Source organism: Indicator indicator, chromosome 27 (assembly GCF_027791375.1).
Source record: "Indicator indicator isolate 239-I01 chromosome 27, UM_Iind_1.1, whole genome shotgun sequence".
Lineage (NCBI taxonomy): Eukaryota > Metazoa > Chordata > Aves > Piciformes > Indicatoridae > Indicator > Indicator indicator.
Genome location: NC_072036.1, coordinates 9,924,051 through 9,948,275, shown reverse-complemented (window position 1 = coordinate 9,948,275; position 24,225 = coordinate 9,924,051). Strand labels below are relative to the sequence as shown.

Here is a 24,225-nt window from a genome sequence, read left to right as displayed (position 1 = left end):
GATGGGACAAGCAGCAGGGTCACTGAGCACAGCTGAGCTACCTGTACAGAGCAGGTCACATTATGCTGCACACACCAACATTTACAAATAAGTTCTTGCCTGTGTCTATGGAGCTAGGGGAAAGAGTATTCAGAGCACACTGTCACTACCAGAACAGTTCATGCTCCCTATTACTCCTTTGTCTGAGAGCCCTTAAAACATCATCAGGAAACTCTGTACAGATGGATGAAATGCTCTGACGCAGTGCCAGAAGCAGGCTGCCACTATTTATTTGAGACCCTGACAGCCATCTATTTTCAAATGGCTGGATGTATGCCACTCATACAATGGAAATGCCATTCTTGTCTTGTGATCACAATGTATTTTCCTCATGCAGTGCAGGAGGAGGTAGCAAGGTCCTCCTGGAATGACAGCAGCTGAAAGCAGGCTACTGCTATAGAACAACCCATCCAGCTCATGCCCCATAGGTCAGGGCAAACCATGATGGTGATACTGCCTGAGACATCCCAAAGCCATCTCATACTTTTCATCTCTCTGGGAAGCAGTTTTATGAGAGCCTTGCCTGAAAAACACATTTTTTATTAACTCTTCACCTTTCATACATTTTTGTATGGTAGCACCACGACTCTTTCTTATGGCACGCTTAAAAGAAAGAAAGAAAGAAAAAAAAAAAGAGTTTATTATACCTTATCCCCTTTCTCTTCAGGTTCATCTTCATTGAGGAATTCTCTTTTAGGATATGGAATCTGACAGCCAGCAAATACACTGAAACACAGCAAACAGCAAACACTCCACAGACAGCTACATATGACATATATTTGCTTAATGTTGTATTAGAACCAAGTGACTGTAACACAACTTCTTGTACTTCACAAGTCCTGACTCTGTAAGTGAATGGCACTGTGCTGATTGTAATGTCAGATCCCTGTGCTGTTGGCATGAGGCCATCATTTAGAAATCATGGCATGGCTGAGCATGCCTGGGTGCCAGAAGGACCACTTGTTGATCCAGATGGCAAAATGCACAGAGAGTCAGAGGTTCTACAACACCTAGTTGCAACATGCACTGAATAGAGGACCTGATCCAAAAGGGTATTAATGTCTTAGGAGCCTGCCTTGGCTTACAGTGGCCTTAAACATACCTGCCAACCGCAACTGCAGAGCTTCTCAGGTCTTATTTAGAGAAAAAAAAAAAAGCTTTTCAATTCAGCTGGCTAATGGGATTTGGAACATTATTATTTCATGCTTATGGGAGCCACAGCTCTCCATGGATTGATGATACCATAATAATGAAAAATTACCAATGGATCTTGACCAGAATAGAACAGAGAACAGATTTATTCTCTAAATACTGCAATAATGTCACACTAGCTTTAGTAGTACACTCAGAATTACAACATTAGTGTGGTACTGGGTTATTGTCCATGACTGGCACCAGTAGATACACACCCTTCAGTACCACACTAAGAGTTTCTACTGAGCATCCCTGTGCTACTGCTTCCTGTGGATATAGGTAGGTATTTGTGAATTTTTCAGCTGATGTCTCATTTCAGGGATTAGCATTTAGCAGAAAGAAGACACCCCTGAAGAGCATGGGAAAGGGAATACATACTCTGATGTAGGCAGAGGATCCTCTTGAAAGTAGGGGTCCTGCAAAGCCTGCTCTGAGGTAATTCTCTTTGTAGGGTCCATAGTAAGAAGCTTCTGGAGCTGCAAAGCAGAACATTAAAAACAACAAAAAGCTTATCAAACTATCATTTTTCAATCTATGACTTACATGTCTTGGATTGTGGACTGTTAAATTATTTGTGGCTTGCTCAGACAAGCCTAAATTGGCATTGCTTATTCAGTGAAGATCCCAAGAACCAGAATGCATATCCATCAAAGCACTAGGGCTGTGAAGCACTTCTCTAAGAAATACAGTGTCAGGCAGTATGACTTATGCTAAGGTTGAACCACTGTGCTGTAGCAACACTGAATTCAGCTATTACAGGTTCATAAAGCCTGATTTCTAAATAATGATGGTTGGCTGTGGACTGTGTATAGCTTTTATACTGTTCTGTACCGATGACACAACAGAAAAAATGTGTCAGGAAAGACTGAACATGACCAGGACTCTGTTTCACTTTAGGGATGGGAACAATAAATCTTCATTTCTCAAACTTCAACATGGGTGTTCGTTAGAATGAGAATGAAGAACAGCTATGCATTCCATTCCTAGCATCACACTGACTTCCAAGTACCTACCAAAAGAAAAACTTTGCTGTCAGGCTTGACTTTGTGTTTCTCCATGTATTTTATGAGGCTACTATTGGCATATCTGAAAAATACAGTTGAACAAAGACATTTCTGAAATCATGCAGCATTAAGAACATGGCATTGTACCAAGTGAATAGGAAAAAAAACATTGCCCAACCCTTAAGTAAACTGTAAAAAGAACTGCTATCAGAAAATAGATCAGCTATTTATCTAGCAGCTGCAGACAAAACGTGGTTTGCACTAACAGGACTATTAACAACTGTGCACAGAGTATTTCCATGGATAAGCCTTTGACATGAGTGTATGGCAGAGAAACTCAGCTTGAAGTTTACACTCTAGTTCGCCCCAGCAACTCTGCCACAGAAAGCATACAGCAGCCCCTAACAGCACAACAGCTGAGGTGCAATTTGGTAGAGTGGTTAATTTACCATTCTGTCTCCCTGACCCCACCCAACCTGCAGCAAACCATACAGTCCTTAATAGATCCCAAACTCAAAAATGCCCCTGATATGTATGACATGTGCCTTGCCTTTAATCTACAAATCCAGTGGTTATCTATAGCCATTTTCAAAAGAAAGAAGCTCCATCCACAGATAAGCCTCCTATCTCGTTGAAAGCCAGCATACTGAATCTATGGCAGAGCTGGAAACAGAATCCAAACCCAATCCTTTGCCTTACAAGAGGCTGTGTTGCTCCTTACACCCTCTGATCTATCAGAGCACCAGGAAGCTAAAAGTGGAAAATCCTCAGATAGGCTTTGAATGGCAACATGTCATCTTCTATGGAAATTTCTGTCCAATGTCACTGTTTTCACCTATCTGCTGGTCAAAAGGACCAGGAAGGTGCTTCCTTATTCTTTCTCACCCAAAATGAATGAAGTCACCTCGAACAGCTAACACAAGCGGTCTAAGCAAGCTCATTTGTCTGCACCTGCTGTAGATTAAATCACACTTATTGCAACCCCTGCTAGAGAAGTGAGGTGATGCTTTTAATAAGCAGCTGAGGGAGAGAATGTCAACCAAAACAGCTATCAAAAAAAGGGCATTAAACCCAAACACTCCAACATCTCCTCCCCAAAAAGTGAGAGGGTAGGAGCCAATTTCCGCTTATTTGCCATATTCACTGAACTGTTGTTGTGTTATCATCACTTACGTTGTTCTCCTAAAGTCCTTCTGAAGAGTTGGATATTCTGGCATCTTCCTTATGTCTTCCCAGTCTTTATCTTTGGGATGGGGGGGGGAAAAGGAGAAGCATTTACAATTCCAAAAGTTTAGGTTAAGTAACACACAAGAAGAAATAACAACAGCAGTTGTTTGACTTTGTGGACCAGTGCTATTGTTCTGTAACTGTCAGCATGTCCAAATCCATCAAGCTGGCAGCTCCCTCTATCTATACAAACAGCTAGTCATTTCCTTTAGAAAAGGCATCAGCTCAGGAGCATTGTGTCTGCTGCTTTAACAAAACTAAATTACCTGCAGGGAATCCCATTACGCTGAAAATGCGATCTAGCTGATCGTGATGAAAGGGATTACTTGTTTTGATGTCCTCCTGACGACAGTGAAATATAGGTTCTGAAGTCAATAGTTCAGCAAATATGCAGCCAATTGCCCAAATATCTAAGGAAGAAGGGGGATAATTCATGTAAATTTACTGTGCTTCATCACTCTGGCTCTTGTTTCGGCACAATTTCTCACCAATCTGTATGATCACAGTAAGGAAAGCGCCTCACAGTATAATTACATACAGGACTTTAAAAAATAATGCATCAACAGAAAACATTAAAAAAGGTAAAACGTGCAGATATTTTTTTTCCCCCCAACCAAAATTAAGAGTCTCCAAATTGTGTTTCCAGTTGTACCCTGGCAGTCCAGCATTTAACATATTCACAGTTATGACAGGAGTCTACATAATATTTGCTGACAACATAACTTAAAGGGCACTCAGCTGACCATTAAACCCAAAACCATAAATCCACCATAAAAATACAGGGAAATTAAAGTTCTAGCAGTTTTCAGGATAATTCCAAATGGATGACTGGTAACTAAATAAATCCTAAGAAGAAAAAGACTAATGGCTGATATGTGTAGCCAAACAGTGCAAGTTAAAATGGAAAAACAAGATCTTTTAATCAAAAGAGGGATTAGCATACCCAAAAAAATTTAAATAATAAAAATCCTACTTGACAACTGACTCCCACTGGAACAACACTGAAACTGTCTCATCTACATCTCGTGCATACAGAAGGAAAAAAAAAAAAAGGCAGCACAGTAAGGTAATGCTTTAATGAAAGAAAATAGCAATCTTTATTTCATGTTTTCAAAATTAACTCTACTGTGGACAAGAATATGGGTTTCATTTACAGGAGAAGAAATGTCTAGATTACAAAAAATTTGTTCTAGTTACTATCACCACCACCCAGCTTAGTGTTTTGTAGTACCCAAATGCTTTATTATGCATTTTGACATGGAAGTGTCAATTTGTCAGTGAGCAGAAGGTTGCTAGCAGAAAAGAAATGGATTTGCTCCTTTGACAAATACATGTCTGGGATAGAACTGTGGAAAAAGATGTTGAGATCAGATGAATAATGAGCACAGACTGCTGAAGAAGAAGAGGAGTGTGGAGACTTACTTGGTAGTTGATGTTAAACTAGATGACCCTAGCAAGCCTTTGGGATTTTATCAAATTTAGTAACATAACTATAGAAAACTATTTACCCTGAATTTATACATCCAGGAGATAAAATAAACCAAAAGCAACAACAACAAAACACACACACACAAACCAAAAACCAACAAAACCACAAAACTAACTAAAGCTTGGTTTTTTATATTCAGATCAATGAGGACACCAAGAGAAGTCCCTTCTTTGTTGCAACTAATCTGAGACTCACACCCTGACCTGCTGTCACTGTGACACATGGTCTCCTGAATAAAGACAAAAGCACTGCTCTCTCTGCAGGGAATCAAAAAGGAGCCATCACACTCTCTTTGCCAAAATGGGTCAGTTCCATCTCCACCATGTTGCAGGTGTGGAGCTTGGGATGTCTCAATCTGTAAGTCTTTCACCCTTTAGAGGAAAACTTGGTAACACTTCGTTCAGACTTCACAGCTTTGACAGGGCATAATTTGCTCTGTGTATTGCATTACTTTCTCAAGGTTTTATCTCCCTTTGATTTTCTTATTAGTCTTATCTGCATGAAAACAAGATCTTTAGCTCTTGAGATTTTATCTGCTGAGGCAGCTAATGCAGCTTATTAATCACAATTCCTGCCTGGGTAGTAGGCATAAATTATCTACTTCAGAAAGGAAATTACTTATTACTTCAAGAACAGCATTTTCATTTACCAGTATTTATTAACTCATTTTCATGGTAGATAGCCAAATCCTTTTGGAGATGGTTTATCTAGAGGTCAAAGGAGTTGCAGTCCTCTTGGTTTTCATGGCTTTCTTCAGTGCTCACTGTCCATCACGTATTGAGGGAGAGGCTGGGCAAAATACTCATTAGTCTATTAGTCCCTGCTCTATCCAGACTCACCTTTTCCTCTTAAAGAACAAAAAAATATCTAGTATTCTTGTTAACAGCAAAGCTGAACTGGGAAACCTCCCTGATGTGACACAGCACACTTCAAAACTCCGTTCCTCCATGAGGTGAACTCTGTGAGTGCAGAACTACCAGGGCAGCGAGTTCCCACTTCTTGACTCTGTGGTTAATACAAAGAGTGCATTTGAAGCCCTCTACCAACTGCAAGCTACATCTGAATGAACACTGCCAACTCCCATACTGGCATCGTATTTTTTACAGGATGGCACTGCTGGAATAGGCAAGCATGAGAATAGTTTAGCTCTGATCAGTCATTGTAAGCCTTTAGTAATTCACAGCACTGGGATTCAACCCTTTAGGTCACTTGGCAGATACTCTTCAGCATCAAAGAGCTAATATAAAGTAACCCAGCACACTTAATACAGAAAAACTGAAGCTTTAATTTCCGTAAGTGAAGATTAAACAGCTGGAAAAGGCCTTACAGCCATGCAGCTCGAGCAGGTCAGGGTCTTCCCTCTGTGAATCTAACTCCTGTGTAACCTGATCTCAAACACATCCTTGGCACATATTGAAACCATTCTCACAGTTAATGATTTTCAGCCAAGTTGGCTAGTCCTTTTTTTTTTTTTCCTTTTATTTTTCTTTTACATCAACACTCATAATTTACAGCAATTATTTACCACATGTGGCACTTTTCTACCAAGAACACCTTACTAAATTCTAGTTAAAAGTATCATCAATTGACACAGTCCTAAGAGGTATTTATCTCCTCCACCATTTGTATATTTTTTAGTCAACCAAATACAAACTTCAGCTCTATGGATAAATGTGTCAGCAATTAGCCATTTCCCTACCAAGTGCCATTTCATCTGTGTTCAGTTGGTGGTCCTTATAAAAAAACTATTGATTATTGTATCTCTTCCAAATCTCTTCCAAGTAAAACTCCTTAAATCTATCTCTACCCAGAGGGTTCTTTGGTGTGTGACTTTCCCTCCTGTCTGTGTGGGGGGCTTGTGAGAGCAGGCTGTGTTAACCCAGGCCATTGGTAACCAACCTTTCCATACACACACACACACCTTGGCAGAGTATGAGAACATCTGCATGGCTCTCCAAGGCCCAGTTTGAAACCCCACCACCCTGATACCTTTGTAGGTCAGCTACTACAGCTGAGAAAATCTTGCATGTCCTGTTCTCCTTCAGTGCTGCAGTAACAAAAGGACAGAGCTGTTTTAATGATAGGCCTGATCAAGCATACAAATGCTCATGTATTTTTTCCTTTGTATTGCACAATAATCTCATTTCTGTGTTTTTTTTTTCCAATATTTCAAAACCATTCTTTAATAATATTATGACCATTTCAGACAATAAGACCATTTATTGAACCTTGACTCTCAAAATGAAATTACTTTTCCCATGCATATTAACTAAAATACTTCACTGAAGAGGGGACAGAGTCCAAGATTAAATACTTTATGATTCTTAACTACATTCAAGAACAGAAATAAATAAACAAGCTCTTTCTCTCCTAATTCTTTAATAAAATTCCACTGAAGAAAGTCAGTCAAGGATTGGACAACATCTATTTAGCTGTAATCAATCTGAGGAATTCATTGTTAGCAAGGTTTGGTTTAGTAGCTTCAGAACTTGAGTCAACTGGTTCGGTTTCCCTCTTTTGAACACAAAGTCCAGACTCTAGGGTATGTCTGAATGCTGGTAAAGGAAAAAAAAGAGCAGAGGGACACCAGAATACAGCTCCTCTACATCCACCAAGGGCTAATGCAGCCATGAAGGTAACCAAAAGCTACTTAGCAAAAGCCAAACAAGGCAATCCAGGTCACCTCTAAGAGCTACAACGTTTACATAAGATTCACCAAAACTTCCGAATCAAGGCAAGAACAGTAAATATGATGAGAGAAAATGGCCTCGTGTTGCACCTGGGGAGGTTTAGGAGGTCAAACATTTACATGTGACAGGTTTTGCAAGGGGAAGCAAAAAAATGTTGTCAATGGGCTAAGGGTCACAAATTTGCTATCACTCATTGATAAGTTAGGCAATGTTTACCAGCCTTTAAAAAACAGCATCTCAACAGAACTTGAGTGAAGAACAGAACCTGATGTTGTGAAGCCACAAAGATGACTGTTCTGCAGGCAGAAAGGATGCTCACAGCCAGCCAAATGTGTATCCAAGAGCAGTATTTTATTTCAAGATGGTGTCATCTCCTGTGCTGTAGAGTCAAGATGATTCAATTTTAAAGACAAAACTGTATTAATTTAAATTAGTCATGAAACTATTCTACTCACTTCTTACCTGTATGCCTCCAGCCTTTTAAACTAAGCTGCCCTCTTCTCATGCTTGTACTGAGAATTTAATTAATTTCAATTAATACACCTTCACATGTTTTGAAGCATCTCAACTGAAATTCTGCCTGCACTGAAATCAGTTGGAATTTGTTGCAGGATGTTAGCAGGTCACGATTTCTTCTGTCTCTCTAAACACAGTTGTTTTAGCTTGTCAATATATTTTCCCACTTAAAATGAAGATCCTGGATCATATGATTTTAGACTTCTGCTGTGCAGTAGGCACATTCTCTAGCTTGTAACATTATACTAAAACTACTGTGGTAAGGTTGACAACAGAGGTACAATAGATTGAATACAGGGAGTGGCAACAGCAGCAGGAGCCCTGTGTAGCCCTCTCACGCAGCACAAATACAATTGCAAGCAAAGAGACCCTATTAAAGGACTTAAACCTTTAACTTACAGAACTTGGAAATTCCAGCTTTATGGTTCTATATGCAACCTTACTTGAATTTGTGCAGCCAGTGTACTGACAAGGGCAGGAATCCTCAAGGCATCCTACCAGTTGTACCACAGAGCACAAGAATTCAACTTTTACCAACATTATACTGCTTTTCTAAGGACTTCAGTGCCTGTCCTCCCAAACACTCCTCCCTTGACCTCCCCAAATCCTATATACCACATTCTCATCAGGAATTCTTTCACTCTTCATATGTGTCTCCAAGACTGCTACTGCATGAGGTACAGGTTAACTACATTAGCTAGCAGTAGAGCAGGTTAACCTCGAGAGACAGAATAGACTGATGGTTCCATCTTCCTTCAGTTCATCTTCCAGAATGCCACTCCATGGCAGGGAACTGGGTCAGTTGGACAAGTGCTGAGTTCTGGCAAGGATAAGTGTGTTACAGCCTCATTTTCTTCCCAGTCCTAAGCCTTCACATGCGTCAGAGATGGCAGAGAACTGTTATTTTTATGCCAGCTCCAGTATCTTCAAGATGCAAAGAACGTACTGCTGCTTTTGTTCCAGCACTGCTTATACCTCAGAAGGTCCAAGAGGTACTCTGGCAGGCTGCCAAAGCTTTTCACAGAAACAAAAGTTAAAAAAAAAAAACAACTTCTTTCAGTAGCAACTCATCAAAACCACAAGGAATGTAATGGGTGATGCAAAAGGCAGCTTTGTAGCTTCAGGGCTACTTCCCCTTCCCAACTATCAAGCAACTGCAGCAAGAAGTATAGAAGGTACACTGCAAAGGTCACTGCAAAGTATTAGGCAGGCCTAATACTGAAATGGTTGCCATCCTGTAACGATGAAAGAATTAAGAACAGGCAAGATAAGCTGCTGCTTGGTAAAACAGTATGCACAGAGCTCTTCAGGGAACACCCACAGCTTGGCATTAGAATTGATCTTATGAAAAAAATGATTGATAATATCATCTGATCTGCAAGGTCTAGAACTCATAACCGTGCTGCTTTAGCACTAATTTACCCTCTCCTCTTCCATTTTTTTCCCATCTTATTCCACCACTGCAGGTGTCCAATATCATATCATCTATATTATACACACAGCACAGCACATTACCAAATTGTCAGCATTTTCTGTGCTCTTCTGAACTGTAGCGATTGAGAAGAGAGCAGTGCATATTCTTTGGAAAGGAAATATATTTTTCCTAATTAAATGCAGAACAAACCAGTTTCTCTGTACCCAGTGAAGCTCTCTACAGGTGACCTCTCCATGCTAAATGAAGAGGGACAGTGAGTGCATAATCTCGTTGCGTGCTCCCGGTTGGCTTGTGTCGTTAAGTGTTACTACTTTTTACTAGGTCCAGCATGTCAACACCTCCAGAGCTCACATCAGGTGGGCAAGAGGCCTGCTGTCTGGTAGACTGAAGTTATAACAAGGAACATGTGTGAAGAGTAATCTCCTGGCCTGTTCCAATTCACAAGCCATGACAGTCTTTTCTGGGAGTTATTAAAGCTTTTGATGCATACCTTACTTCAGTCCACAGAGAGGAATGCACATGAAGAAATCTTACATCTTAGCACAGAGAGGCTTATTTGTCCTTCCAAATAGAGTGCTTTACAACAGCTTAACTTTTCTTTTACTAAGGGCTCCAGCCTTACAACTATTTCTAATAAGGCACTTGCATATAATTATAAGCAAATCTATTGACTGGATAGGCAACAAAATAAACTGCTGTGAAATGAATTCTGCTGTCAGTCACAGCTATTGCCAAGAAGCCTACATGGGAAGCAATCCCACCTGTCTTGAGAACAAGTCATGATACTGAAACAGTGCTATAGTGCTGAAAGCTTCAGCTGATGCTGCTGAAATTACCATGCCTGAAGGTCAAACTGATTGGATTAGCTAAAAGAATTCCTCTGCACCAGCAGTAATGCACCTTGTTATGATAGTAGCTACTTGGTTTTCAACCAAAAGCAACTCTTGCAAGTGAGCATTTTAGATACACTAGTAAACAGAGCATTCCATAAACCTTCATTAATCCACTAATTAACTAGTGTAAACTGCGTATGGAATCAGGTTTTATAACACATCATCTTTTGGATCTTTCAAAGGCAACCTGATGTTTCATTTAAGAAAATGAAATCAGCCTTCAGCCCATTGCTTTGTAAAGGAAGCCTTAAAAAATAAGTGCAGATGAAGCACCTGTAAGATGGAAGTTATCTCTGCACCAAACCCTTCACCTGTTCCTATATAATAGGAACAGGTGTTTGCAGTGCACCCCAAAGAACCACAATATGTCCCAACTGACATGTATGGAACGGAATACGAAGAGAAAGTGGGTAAAATGCATCTCCCAACACTCTGCAGATTCTGAGTCTTGCTTTTTCATGTCATCATCCATGTTCTACTTCCACACTAGAAGAAGATTTGGTAGCTCTCTTCTCTTTTTCACTGTCCAGAACATGCAAATTCTAAGTGACACCCCAGGTTCTCAAATTCATCCATTCACTGAGTTAACAAGAACAAATCCTCACACACTTCTGCTGAAGCTCCCTATTATCATTACCTGATTTTGTTTTCAGGATAATACCACCAAGTAGCACTCCTACTTTATAGATAATGAAACACCATATAGGCTGGATTAAATGACATGCTGCAAGCTACATGAAACACTTGGGACTGGACCAGTATTTAAATCCAAGTCTCCTGAGACCCAGATTACTGTTCTAAGAGAGAAAACTGTACTGTCTGCTCCATATTAGAGTACCTCCACTGGTTTTACAACAGCAGAAAAAGGTCTCACACACTGCACTGTTCTCATTTTCTTGACTTAATTAAGCTAGTTCACACTCAAACACACCTCTCAAAACTTTTCAGAGTTGACAATGACCATGAGTTTCCTAGATGATTTCTAGACATCAACACATTTGAGAAGCAAGAGCAACAAAGCAGTTAGCAGAATGCAGGAATTAGTATGCTAGACCTCAAAGCTGTGAACGATTTAAAGCGCATAACAGTTCTGGAGATGATATTCCTCAAGCTGCTGTCAGCAGCTCAAGTTTCCCAAAATACTAATTAATGTATTTTTAAAATACTCTGTTTAAGTGATCTAATAATCTTTTGTAAAACTTTAAATTTTTAGGTGACTGCAGTTATGAGATTGTAGAAATAGATTGTATCATAGAAAATGTTTAAAAGAAAGGAGGGGAAAAAAATAAAGGCATGTACAGTATTTTAGAGATCACTGTCAAGCAAGAGGGAAAAGCAGCAGTAAATCATCCAGTACCTGCAATAACTAGATAAGAGAGCAACAATTAATCTTTGGTATTAAAATATTTTGCCCCTCAGAAAAAGCATGAGAACATCTGTGATAATCAAAATGAAGAAAGTTTACCACGTGCCAAAACAAGTTTACCACAAAATATTATCTGAATCCAATTACTTCCCATGTCGTATAACATTGCCCAAGGCAGGAACAAGGCTCCCTTCCCAGTGTAGCCAGAGTTTGTCTTTTCAGAATGCATAAATGAGTTTTTCCCAAGCTTCTCTACTGTTCTAGTTTTGCCACAGCCCCTTTTCCCCCAAATCACAACTTCTCACAAACAGGAATCTGGATCCCTGTGCAGCCCACAGAAGGCTGAAGGTTTGCTCTTTTTATCTGTCATGGATGTTTCAAAGCAGTCCTCAATCTGCCATGGCTCCACAGACCACAGGCAGGAACCTCCCCTGTACATCTGTCCTGAAAACTTTCCAAAGTCTGGTTGGCCCAGTCTGTAATTCCTGGTTGACCAGCCTTTCCAGATAGATCCTATTCTTTCCTGCCTTCCTCCCAACCCTCCCAGAACAAGAGACCAAAAGAGCTTTAGGCATCAGTCCAAGATTTCCAGAGGCCCCACAGCCTGGCCAGCGTGCCAACAATCTGTGCACACAGAGCAAGGACATCTGATGCACTCGGAATGTCTGGGGCTCACTGCACAGGCAGTATGGAATGCAGATGCACAGATTTCCATCCTAAATCCCACATAATACACCCCAGATAGTTCCCTCTCTTTTTTTCCTGCATGAAGTCAAATGGAGTTGCTGAAACTGATGGATCCAAGCGTTCCTTATAAACTCATTCCCTCTGATACACCTAATACTTTCCTGTCACATTTGCTTCCAGAGGCATTTTGGTATCTGCTTATACCTTCCACACATTTCCAGCCTCCACTGCCATATGTCAGTCTGGAAACAGGATGAGGTGACAGTGCACTGCCCAAGCTTTGGATTACAGTTTCTCTGTGCTTAACTCTTGCTCAGGCTGGTAAATGCATTTGTCACACAGCCAGTTCTGACATTCCTGCTGACCTATCATCCAGACAAGGGAGGAGAGGTAACTAAGCAATAGAGATTTCTCAAGTTCTCAGATTGATTGTTGTCACAATAAACAGTAACATCCCTTTTAGTGCAGGACAGCCTTTTAGTCTTGTTTAACATGTGGTTGAACGATCACTCTAAAGAACTCTTTTGCCAAGAAACTCCACAGCATCTAAAATACTCTAAGTCATCTGATACCATTTATCAAACACTTCTGCTTTCAGTAAGGCAAGTGGTAAAGAGAGGTAAGACAGCATGTTCCTGTTTGATAACACTGCTAACTATACAAGCTGCGACTTGATAAACTCAAGTCTTAATCATACTATTTCCTTGTTACCATGCTACAAGATGCCCCAGAATGAATCATAATAGAGGCTGACACATGCTTTATTAAAAACCTATGATGAAAAGACTTCTTACTACTTACTCTATTTACTAAAACACTCTTTCCTATTTTGATGTTTCCAGAGTGAAAAATAATCTGATTAATGTCTCCTTTCAAACTGAAAACCAGCTCACCTTTTCCTTTGTTTTGCCACAATTGTTTCCTTTACTTTCCTTCAAATTATAGTGCAGCAGTCTTTGCCCATTAATGCAAAGAGCACTGTACTTTGACTCTTACTTCAGCCTTGTTCCTTTAGTACTTTGAGTATAAAGGCATTTTCTGTTGTGCTGGAGACTTTCTAAAAGCTCAGTAATTGGATTAACATTTCCATGTTCATTTTACATTTTCGGTCACTTTATTTCACCTGAAGCTTGCTGAAGTTTCTTTTTTTTTACATATTTTGCTTCTTTGCTACAGTATTAGGATCAGATGAAGATGTGGGAACAGATTCTGCTTTTAAATTGTGGTGCTGAGAATGCAGAGCAACTTCCACAGCCTACAATAAATTTAGTACAGATTTATATTGTGGCAACAGAACAGCAAGCGACCTTTGGCTTCTACACCACTGTTTACCCAATTTGTATTCATCTGGTAAGTTAGCTGCTTGTAACTATGGCAGCAGATTATATAAGTCATTTTATTAAGAAGTAGGGCTTAGATTATAAATGTTCACAGCTCAGGAAACTAAATATTATTCCCCATGAAACCCTAACATGGGCTTTTTACTATCCTTTTAACGTGCAGAAAGCAGAAGCTGTTTCTGTTTTTCAGCTGCAGTATTTTTCTGACTCCTGTACCTCCTTAAAACGTGAGGTTACAAATGTGCTGAGCAACTAATTGATCTGCAACTAAATAAATGAAAAGTAGAAAATGAAGGAGAAAAACATCACTGAAAAACTAGCTCTAAACAATGAAACATACTTATATATTGGCTTGTAATACAAAGGAATTTTTTAAACAGTATTCAGTCCATTTTTTCCCCCAGTTTTCCCCAAAGCAACTAAGATTATGTCCAGAAAACAAAGACAAAAATCCTGAGTGAGACGGAAGTAAAATTCTAATTTAATTCTTCGATCATATAGGAGAATTCCTTATGTGCAAGACTAAAGGCTTTATCCCAAGAAGTGGTGGCTAGAGTAGACAATATCCAGGATAATAAGAATATATTTCTAATAGTTAACATTATATGGGAAGTTAAGATAAGAAAGAGAGTATGAGACACAGAAAATACTTTTAAAGTAAAATAAAATCAAGATTAAACCAGTAAAATCCTAAGCAAACATCTGAATTATGTAGCAACTATTGGACAATGTTCAGTGTGTTGCAGCAGGGAACTGATGAAACTGCATTCCTAGTAAATTCAAACAAAAATACTTCTCACAATGACAAAATTGGAAGAGAACAGACTAAAACCAGCATGGCATTGCTTTTAGCCTGATTTTATTGGTATTTAGTAATTATACAAAATTGTAGAATATATAATAGGCATAGGAAAATAGCTATGGAAAATAAGCAGCTACACCAACTAGGCTGTCATTTCCTTGGTCATAAATTGCCATATTTAATCACCTTTCTTCTAAGTTATTATTTCCAACTGAAGAGCAGTTAAATGAAACTCTTACATAATTTGTGAGTTATTACTAAAAGCAATACATCAGACCTCCTGAGAATTACAGGACAAAATGATAATTATGTAATATTAAGAGATGTAAAAATCGCATTTCTTGCACAGAGATTTAAGAGAGAGCTTTAAGAGTTATGCCCTTTGCCAAAACCATTAGCACTGAAGCTAAACTCTCACTAGAGTGCTTAGCTCATTAAGATTACCTTCTATTTAAGTGCACATAATGCTAGAAGCAAAACACAAGTCTGGACTCAAACTGCATGAACATCATCCCTGTCATTTTGTTATCCACTTCTTCCCCTTGCCTTAAAGCTGCACACAGATCACCTCCAGGTGCCTTTATTCTTTTCAGTCATGTGCTCCTCTAAATTCTTCAGTCAGCTGTCAAATCTCACCTTGCAACTTTCCTGTTTTTTTTTTTTTTTTTTCATTTCCATCTTTTTTATTTTGCTGCCCAAATCACTCTAACTGCTCACACTGCACATCAGGTATGAGATGACCCATTCACACTCCTTCTGGAGATTCACTGGTGTGAGTGTGATACAAGAAATATAAGCCTAAGTAATGAATCACTACCCAGATCTCTCTGAAGCAGCAGCAGCATCCTTGGAAGTTTCATAGGGACTCCCTGTCTGTGTTTCAGTATAGACTACAGATCCCTCAGGGCTAAAGCCAAGTAATTTATGACATAATTAAAAAACCCAACAGCACTACACTCATTCATTCTTAAACAGATATCCTGAGATAATGGTACCTATCTCTCACCTCAATCTGCAAACAGAATAATATCTATCAAAACCAGGTAACTGTCAGCTAAGGTTAACTTCCCAGTGCCATGCAGGCAGGTCACTCAGTAATCTGGTCCTCTTGCAGCCACGTTTCACAAACTCACCACAGTCAGGGCAGTTTAAGCATCTAATTTACAGGTGTTCAAGGTAATCCTGTTGGCATTGTCTTTAATCATTTCTTCTAACTGTTTTCACCCACTACAGGGTGAAGCAAACAGAGGCTTCAGATGTCAGCATCCCAGTTTGCACAGTACCAGATGCCAAGCAGGCCCTAAGAGTTTGCTTTGAACTACCCCAGACTGTGCCACAACCATGGGGAAAGCACTGCAAGGCTCCATCCCAGCACCCACTGGAAAAGATACCCTGAGAAATCAGAGGCCTCAACTGAGGGACAGCTCCAGAGGGAGGGTGCTGCCACCCAGCACTCAGTCTGCAGTGTGACACTGGCCTCAGAGTGGAAGATACACTCTGGTTGGGGCACCAGGTCACCAGTGGAAGGAGCTGTGGGAGGAGGCAAACAGACTCCACAGTGTCATGGAGAATAAGCAGGACACAAATAGGGTCCCCTGAGAGCCACTGCAAAGGTTTCTGGAAGATGTTTGGGTAAGTTTCTTCAGATACTCATGTGTCACCTTTCAGATCTGCAACTCAGGAAGGAAGAACTGGTTGGTGACAGGAAGATCAATGACAGCCTTAGCTCTAACAACCATCCTTATATCTTCTGCAAGGCAACTCTCCTTCACAAAAGGTAAAAGTGAAACTTTTTCTTACACAGAACTTACCAATGGCCTTTGTGTAATGCCTGGCTCCAAGTAACAGCTCTGGAGCTCTGTACCAGAATGTAACCACAACTGGATCCAAGTCTGCCAATGGCTTCAAAGGTGAGTTGAACAATCTTGCAAAACCCATATCAGCTGGAGGGAAGAAAAAAAAATACAATAAACCAGAATTTAAATGTATTGCGAAAAACATTAAGACTTAAAAATCAAAGTTTTTAAGTAAGGAACCAGATACTGACTGTAGCTAAATTCCAGTTACTTCATTTATAAGACAAAGTTATACTAACTAATCACAGCAGAAGTCAGAAGAACCCTGGCCACAGCAACTGTCCAGCAGTGCTCTCATGCAGCCCAGAAGGCAAATTGTACCCTGGGCTGCATCAAGAGGAGTGTGGCCAGCAAGGCAAAAGAGAGGATTCTGCCCCTTTACTCTGCATCCAGTTCTAGTTTCCCCAGTATAAGGAGGACACAGAAACGTTGGAGTGAGTCCTAAGGAGGGCCACAGAGATGATCCAAGGACTGGAGCAGCTCTGCTATGAGGCTGAGGGAGCTGGGGGTGTTCAGCCTAGAGAAGACTCCAAGGGGACCTTACAGCTGCCTTCCAATACCTGAAGGGATCCTACAGGAAGGCTGCAGAGGGACTTTTCCTAAGGATGTCTAGCAGTAGGACAAGGGGAATGGTTTGAAGCTGAGGGAGAGTAGGTTTAGACTGGATCTGAGGAAGGAGTTCTTCAGTATGAGGGTGGTGAGACTCTGGAGCAGGTAGCCCAGGGAGGCTGTGGCTGCCTCCTCCCTGGGGGTGTTCAAGGCCAGGCTGGATGAGGCCTTGAGCAGCGGAGTCTAGTTGAGAGGTGTCCCTGGGCATGGTGGGGAGGTTGGAGGAGATGATCTCTGAGGTGCCTTCCAACCTAAGTCATTCTATGGTTCCATGATTTATATTTCTATATCATGCAATATTTAAATAATTTCTTAGCTGTGCGATGACATTTTTTCAAAACATTTACCTATTTTGACTCTTCCTCTTTCAGGACCTTCACCCATTACCAGAATGTTTGCTGGTTTCTGGAAAAAAAAAAGAAAAAAAAAAAAAGAAGAAACAGAATATTTAGTTGAGCAGCCTTGGATTATATTTTCTTCAGAAATATGTACATCTATGTTATAATGAAAACATTTCTATAACTAGTCTTACAAGGTGAGTATTCCCATACCTTTATTTTTTGCTGCATTGAGTTTTATATCCCAGTTACCAGTTTCACAATTAGAAAAACACTCTGGCATTTCCACAGTGAGAAATGCCATCTTGAATTAAGTTTGCATTTCCATTTTTACCAGACTGATCACGTTCGCTGGCAAGATTTTCTTCCACAGGGAAATTTTCTACCAGCCTAACATTCATGCTACACATCAACAGTCTGGCAAGAACTACTTTTGCTGCTGTTCAAAATTCCACCAAATCTTGGCATGCAAATGCAGCGATGAGAGCTGCTTTTGCTATCATCATCTAGAATCACATTGCTAGAGCTGCACTTGTCTTCAGTCTATGCATGATAAAAATCACATTGGCGAAGGCTTTTTTTTTCCACAACACAAACTGATTTCATCCTCTGAGTATACCCAGACAGCTACATCCACAAGTTTCTGACAGTGTAGACAACAGCTTTACAAGTAGAACAAAATCTTTATAGCCATTTTATACAATCTGCAGTTATTCATAACCAGCTGCTTCTGAACATCATATAAAATCTGCACATGACATCATGGCAATTGTTCTGCAATTAGAATCTAGGTTCCCCCAGCCATCAACAGTCATTCCTTGGAAGCTTTTCCCCTATTGTGTTAACAGCTGTAAAGAAGTAAACAGGATTGAAAACATGAAGGGATTTGAATGAAGAGATGCATAACAAAGTTTCAAAGCAGATTTTTTGGAAGATTCATCTGAAAATTAAATAGATTTAAAATCTCTAAGGCTTAAAGAGGTCAGCTGGGGCAGGATTTGTTCAAGCATCTAAAAGAGATCTCCAGAAAGTCAACATCAGAACTTCGCTTCATTTATCAGTTCCTAACTCTTGCCACTATTTAGTTAAAAACAGACACTCCAGCTAGGACTACTAATTTGGCTCAAAATTGCAAAAGAAAAGCAAAGCAAACCAAAAACGTGCACCTATTATTCTCTCTCTGTTCCCTAGGAAGCTGTTCTCCCTTCCCCACCTCGCTGCCCAAGTGTTAGACATTGCTTCTTCCTTGGCTGCATCCTGCTTTTCCAGGTGCCACTGCCTGTTTTACTCCTCCTTTTTAAATCTCAGGACAATTCACACCACCATCCCTGATTTCTCACTGCCCAACCTATTTCTGGAACCCTTCTAGAGGTTAATTCACATGCCCTTCTTGAGGAACACAATAGCTATTTTAATTGATCCTGAGTAAACACTCAACAGCAAATCTAGAGAAGATAAAAGATGATGCTTACTCTTAGGTAATATTTAATGATAATGAAACCATCATTTCAAGGTAACTGGTCTGGTTTTACATTTATGTATTACCTTGAAGTGAATGTTCTAGAGAACCGAACAATTCCATTTTGCATGCTCAGAAACAAGGCAAGCATGCGAATTCACACATTTTATCTGTTAAAAATCACAATGACAGCAAAATTCCAGTTTCCTTATTGGAATTCTTCCCTAAATCTCTGCCTAGCAACCTTGGTTGAGAGTTCAGTATGAATCAAAATCACCTTTACCTTTAGGACTGGATTTTTAGGCACTGTGAATGTGTCTGTCTTCTCAGAGATGTGATTTACTCCTAAGTATGTGTCAGGTGTTGGTCCCTTAGCTGCTCAGGCTTTCACGTTTGAGAAGACCTGCTTAAAATTATTAGCTTACTCCTTAATAAACAGTGAGGTTACTCAACAAGGACTACACTTCTGAGCCAGTTACACCCCAATTAATATCCTATTTTCCTCCTTGCTGAGAGCAGAAACCACCAGCTGGGAAGCGAAGCGAGGCTGCTGCATCTCCACCTATCTAGTTGCTATAGAAACAACTGAAACAGTAAGAGTTCAGAGTCTCACATTTAAGATCAGCTATAAAAATGATCAGATAAATCCCTGCTGAGAAATGCAGTTGAGGTTTGACTGTCTAAAGAACATATGCAAAAAGAGCAAGGTCAACAGCCACACACAACTGGAGCAAAAAAACCTGAAACACCAGCAGAAAAGGATGTAGGAGGGAATAATTTAATAGATTCCTTAAAATTAATAAGTATGGATAATGTATTTACTTTTCTACAGCAGTGGGAGAGTGGGAATAAAGCAATTAGCAGATCTTGGTGGGGGAGAAATGAAAATGCTGGGCTAACAAGTATGTTTTAATAAATAATAGAAGTATCATAGGGACATCCACATCATGTTAATCAATACCCTTCCTATCTAAATATTGAGACGCTACACCAGAATAAAAACTGAAAGAAAAGAAACCATCTATGGTTTTGAAAGAATATAATGGGTCAAAACAGGAACAACAGCCTAACAATAGATGGCCACAGTTTAGTTTTACTGGTTATTGTTGTTATCTCCTCAATTACAGCAGTGACACAATTCTTAGGAGATGTGGTGCAGAATTACATTCCTGTGAGAAAAGGTCCATAGGGACACAGCACTTTCCATACCCCATTCTTTATTGTTTATACCCAAACAAATGTGTTTCCCTTTTGGAATGTATCACTGGACAAAGACTAAACTGAAATTAAGAGGCTTCTATTGTAAAAGATACCGCAAGTCTTTTAGATGAAAGCTTTCCCTGCAATTAAAGAAGCTGGCTTGTGATGAGGTCTTTTCAAGTCCCAATTATTTAACAAAGCAATTGTAAACAGCAGAGTCTCGATACACAAATGTGCTTTCAATTCATGAGCCAAAAAACCAAGAGCAGCACTGATTCGGCCTTAGCTTTTAGCACACTGCCTTACAAAGGTCCTAAATGAGATGACATTGTTCCATGCTGGGGGCACTGCTCAAAAGACCTCTGAGCCCCTTTAAGTTCAAGATTCGGGAGGAGCTGCAGATGGTTCACAGAAATTTACAAACAAAGCTTTTGTTTTTCTCATCCACAAGGAAATGTAGGCAACTTTCCTGCTTCCAGTCCAGGCTATTCAAATCCAGACATTGTTTTCAGATCAATATAGTGGCATACTGGTATTAAGACAATTGATCTAATTAATGCAGGAGTTTAAAAAGAAATGGTTCTCTAAAGATTTTTATTATGCACCACAAGCTTCCAAATCATTATCACTTCCGTTCACATCAATTCCATAGATTGAAAACTGCAGAGAAAATTTATTATCACTTTTTTTTTCTTTTTTTTTTTTTTTTTTTTTAAGGAAACCATTGGAGCAACATATTTCTGGTACTGGAGCACTAGACAAAAGTTCTCCTTATAAAAGTAATTTTAATATGAAATATATATATTAAAAATAAAGATATGGAAGTGTGTGACACTGTTTTCAAGGAAAAATATCTTTTGTATAATTGAGAAGAACGGAATCTGGATATTCCACCATAACCCATGGTGTCAAATTATGTTGGGGATTTACACAGTTCATAGCTGCTGAGCTGATATGGCCAAAAAACAAAACAAAAGAAAACCCACATTAATTCCAGGTACCAGATACTCTAATAGCAACCAGAAGTGTAGAATTCACCTCAAGCTCTGGAACTGCTGCTAAGTAGCTAGAATTAGGAACAAACAGTACAGAAGAGATCTGAGATATTTATTTGGAATGCCTTAGATGAATATTTTGGTGAAACATTCCTTGCCTGTATCTGTTACATGTTGAGAGGGGAAATGCACTGTTTCCTTATTGAAGCTAGCCATCACTGTGAGCTTTTCATGCTCATATGTTCTTACAAAACTCCTCTGGACACAGAAAGCAAAAGAAAGAAGTACTAAAACTATGCCTACAGTGCAATCATACATTTGAACTTAATGAAAAAAAAAGTTTATTTTAAAAAAAGGTTATTTAAAAAAAAAGTTTATTAAAAAAAAGTTTATTTAAATAAAGTTCAGATTATCTAGCCTACTGCAACAGCAAAGATGTGACTATGTAGCCTTCATTACAGACTGATTAAAACCAGCCCATGACTCTGGATGCTCTTTGGTGAGCCAGTCTAAAGCATAGAATGCTTTGGGCTGAACTGGACCTCTAAAGGTCATGTGGTTGTCAACACTGAGAGGTCACCCTGTTCAAAACAGTGCCAACTTCAAAGACAGAACCGAGTCTGAAGCTTTATCAGGTTGCTGAGTGTCACAGCCAGGGGAGCTGCAGTTCTCCAAGGACAGTGCTTCTTCAGCTTTTCTCGTGGGCAACACCTTGCACTCTCACCATTCTCATGAGGAAAAATTGTTTCCCATCACCCAAACAAAACATCTCTTGGAGAAACGTGAGTTGTGCCCCTTCCTCAGTATACCTCTAAAAATAGCCTCATCTTCTCTACAGCCTCCCAGGAGGCAGTTAAGTCCACACTGCAAATGTTTGCAGTGGCAGCAAAGCTGAAGCAGGCACAGCTATTTCCATCACCCTGTAATACTTCTATTTCAGTTCTGGCTGAACAGTTATGTGTACATTTAACACTGGACACATCTCTGAGATGGAACACACTCACTACAAATATGTTTTACCATGGGAACAAAGAGCTTCTCCCCTCCTCTTCATTTTAAGCAAGTCACATGCAGACAAACTACCCAGCATGTTCTGTTAAAGTTGCTAAGCCTTCAGGTACTCTCAGATATAACTATACTTACGATCATGAAATCAGTGGGTAGGTGAAATATTCCTTGCTCTGTTTGACTTCATTTTTCACAGGCTGGATATTCTCTTGAGAGGTAAACAAACATGCATCTCAACATTAAATTCACTCTCCTCAGAGCTATCGTGGTGCTCCCTAGCAATGGCCAAAGCATTCACATTCCTCATAAGAATGCTCTGCTTCAAAATCAATTTGAAACAATGGTTTCTTAGGCAATTGCTAAATATTAAATTTAATTTATAAACTCAATGTGTGTGATCACTGTTGAAACAGAGACTATTCACCAAACTCTATTCCCTGGTTAATCAATGCATAATATAGTTGCAGTTATGTCAATGGAAAACAGGCTGCAAACACAAGGGGACTATGAAAGAAGAGTAATCACAAGAGGAGAATATAATTCTGAGCTACATAAAAGTTCAGAAATGAAACAATCTTCTTTTCACACATCATTTCTTCCAGGGTTCTTATGGCTGGCAGAGCATTAAATTACTGTGAGACAAAATGAAAACCTCAGACAACTTTGGATGCCAGGCATAGCTTCTATTAGAACAATCTCCACAGTGTACCAGTGGTGTCTTCCCCAATCAATGGCAATGTGGTTCAAGCGAAAAGGAAAAGGACGAAAAAAAAAAACCATTCAGATTAAGAGAATGCCAAACATTTGACAGAAATTAAATTTTACGTTGCTATGCTACATTATCCAAAGCATTCTGCTGGTGCTAGAGCTGCGATAGCAGACTTCAACTTACAGTGTCACATGCAACCTCGAGGAGGACTAAGAAGGAGGAAGACAGAAACAAAGGGAAAAATATGATCCTAAGTTATCAATGAAAAAATGTAGTGTCATAAAGCATGTTTAAATAATACACTGAAACCACATTGTCCATGAGATTCTCAACATGTTACAGTATACACTCCAGCAAAATGACCACAAAGCTGCTCAGCAATTATCTAGGACCTTGTCTGAGCTCTTTGGGAGTATGAAGTATAACACAGGACAAGAGAGATTGCTCAGCCTCTACCACCTCATTTCTGTGCAGTGCACATCATAGAACCATAACATGGTTTGGGTTGGAAAGGACCTTAAAGATCATCCAATGGGTAAGGACATCTACTAGACCAGGTTGCTCAAGGCCCCATCCAGCCTGGCTGTGGATGTGCAGGTCCATGCAGGTGCATGAGAACAGAAAGAAGACTCACCTCAAATCATTTGGAAGAATGTTCTGCTTTTGAATTTATTGCAAAGTGGAAACAGAGGAATAAATTTCATTCCTTAACAGCACAGTCAAACTCTTCATCTCTTGGGGCTTCTGGCAACATCCTGAGTGCCCCAAGATACTGCAGTCTCTGCTATCCAGGCCTTGTAAGTTATTCTTCACACAATTCTTTACTCAGAATTACCCAAAGGCAAATGAACTAAGAAGATTTTTCACATGTGAAACATTACAAAGGCTACGACTGCCTTCATTTTTCTAAAAGCAAAAGCTGTGACAGTAAGTCTGACTGAATTCCACCACTACCAACTCCTGGTTATTTGTTTTATACCATAGTGTGATTACTCTTGGTTTAGTAGGGTCACTAAGAACAGGAGGATGAAGCCTGTAACCAGACAAAGGACTGAAAGTGAGACTGCTGACACTGTCGTAAAACATTTTGTTAATTGCCTTTCACAAAGAATCTTTGGCAGTAAAACTCCCAATACCTCCATTCCCCTGAGAGTCTGGCAGAGTCAAAGAATTAATAAAGCTTTTCTGACTGCAATAAACAATATAGTACCAAACTAATAGAAATAAACATGACCCATTTTCATTACAAGCCAGCTTCTGCTTGGATAGCTGAATTAGGGTGAAATACTAGAAGTCCTTTAATGGAAATTTCAAAAGAGGAAAAGAAAAAAGGTAGCATGCTTATCTAGAGAGGTTACTTGCATGCTGA

The 24,225-nt window shown here is 39.7% G+C and overlaps 1 protein-coding gene across 2 annotated transcripts in view; it reads right to left on the bottom strand.

Moving 5' to 3' along the window:
- CDK19 (cyclin dependent kinase 19) overlaps positions 1 to 24,225 on the bottom strand; it is an 82,350-nt gene that overhangs the window by 6,952 nt on the left and 51,173 nt on the right. Inside the window, exons 5-11 of one of the 2 annotated variants that reach the window (XM_054393007.1) lie at positions 17,495 to 17,552; positions 16,494 to 16,625; positions 3,731 to 3,874; positions 3,411 to 3,480; positions 2,247 to 2,319; positions 1,612 to 1,709; positions 687 to 765 (exon numbers count right to left, since the gene is read on the bottom strand). In XM_054393007.1, coding sequence (XP_054248982.1) covers positions 687 to 765; positions 1,612 to 1,709; positions 2,247 to 2,319; positions 3,411 to 3,480; positions 3,731 to 3,874; positions 16,494 to 16,625; positions 17,495 to 17,552 — 654 coding nt within the window. The remainder of the gene's footprint in view (positions 1 to 686; positions 766 to 1,611; positions 1,710 to 2,246; positions 2,320 to 3,410; positions 3,481 to 3,730; positions 3,875 to 16,493; positions 16,626 to 17,494; positions 17,553 to 24,225) is intronic. The other variant, XM_054393008.1, reaches the window with a different exon arrangement.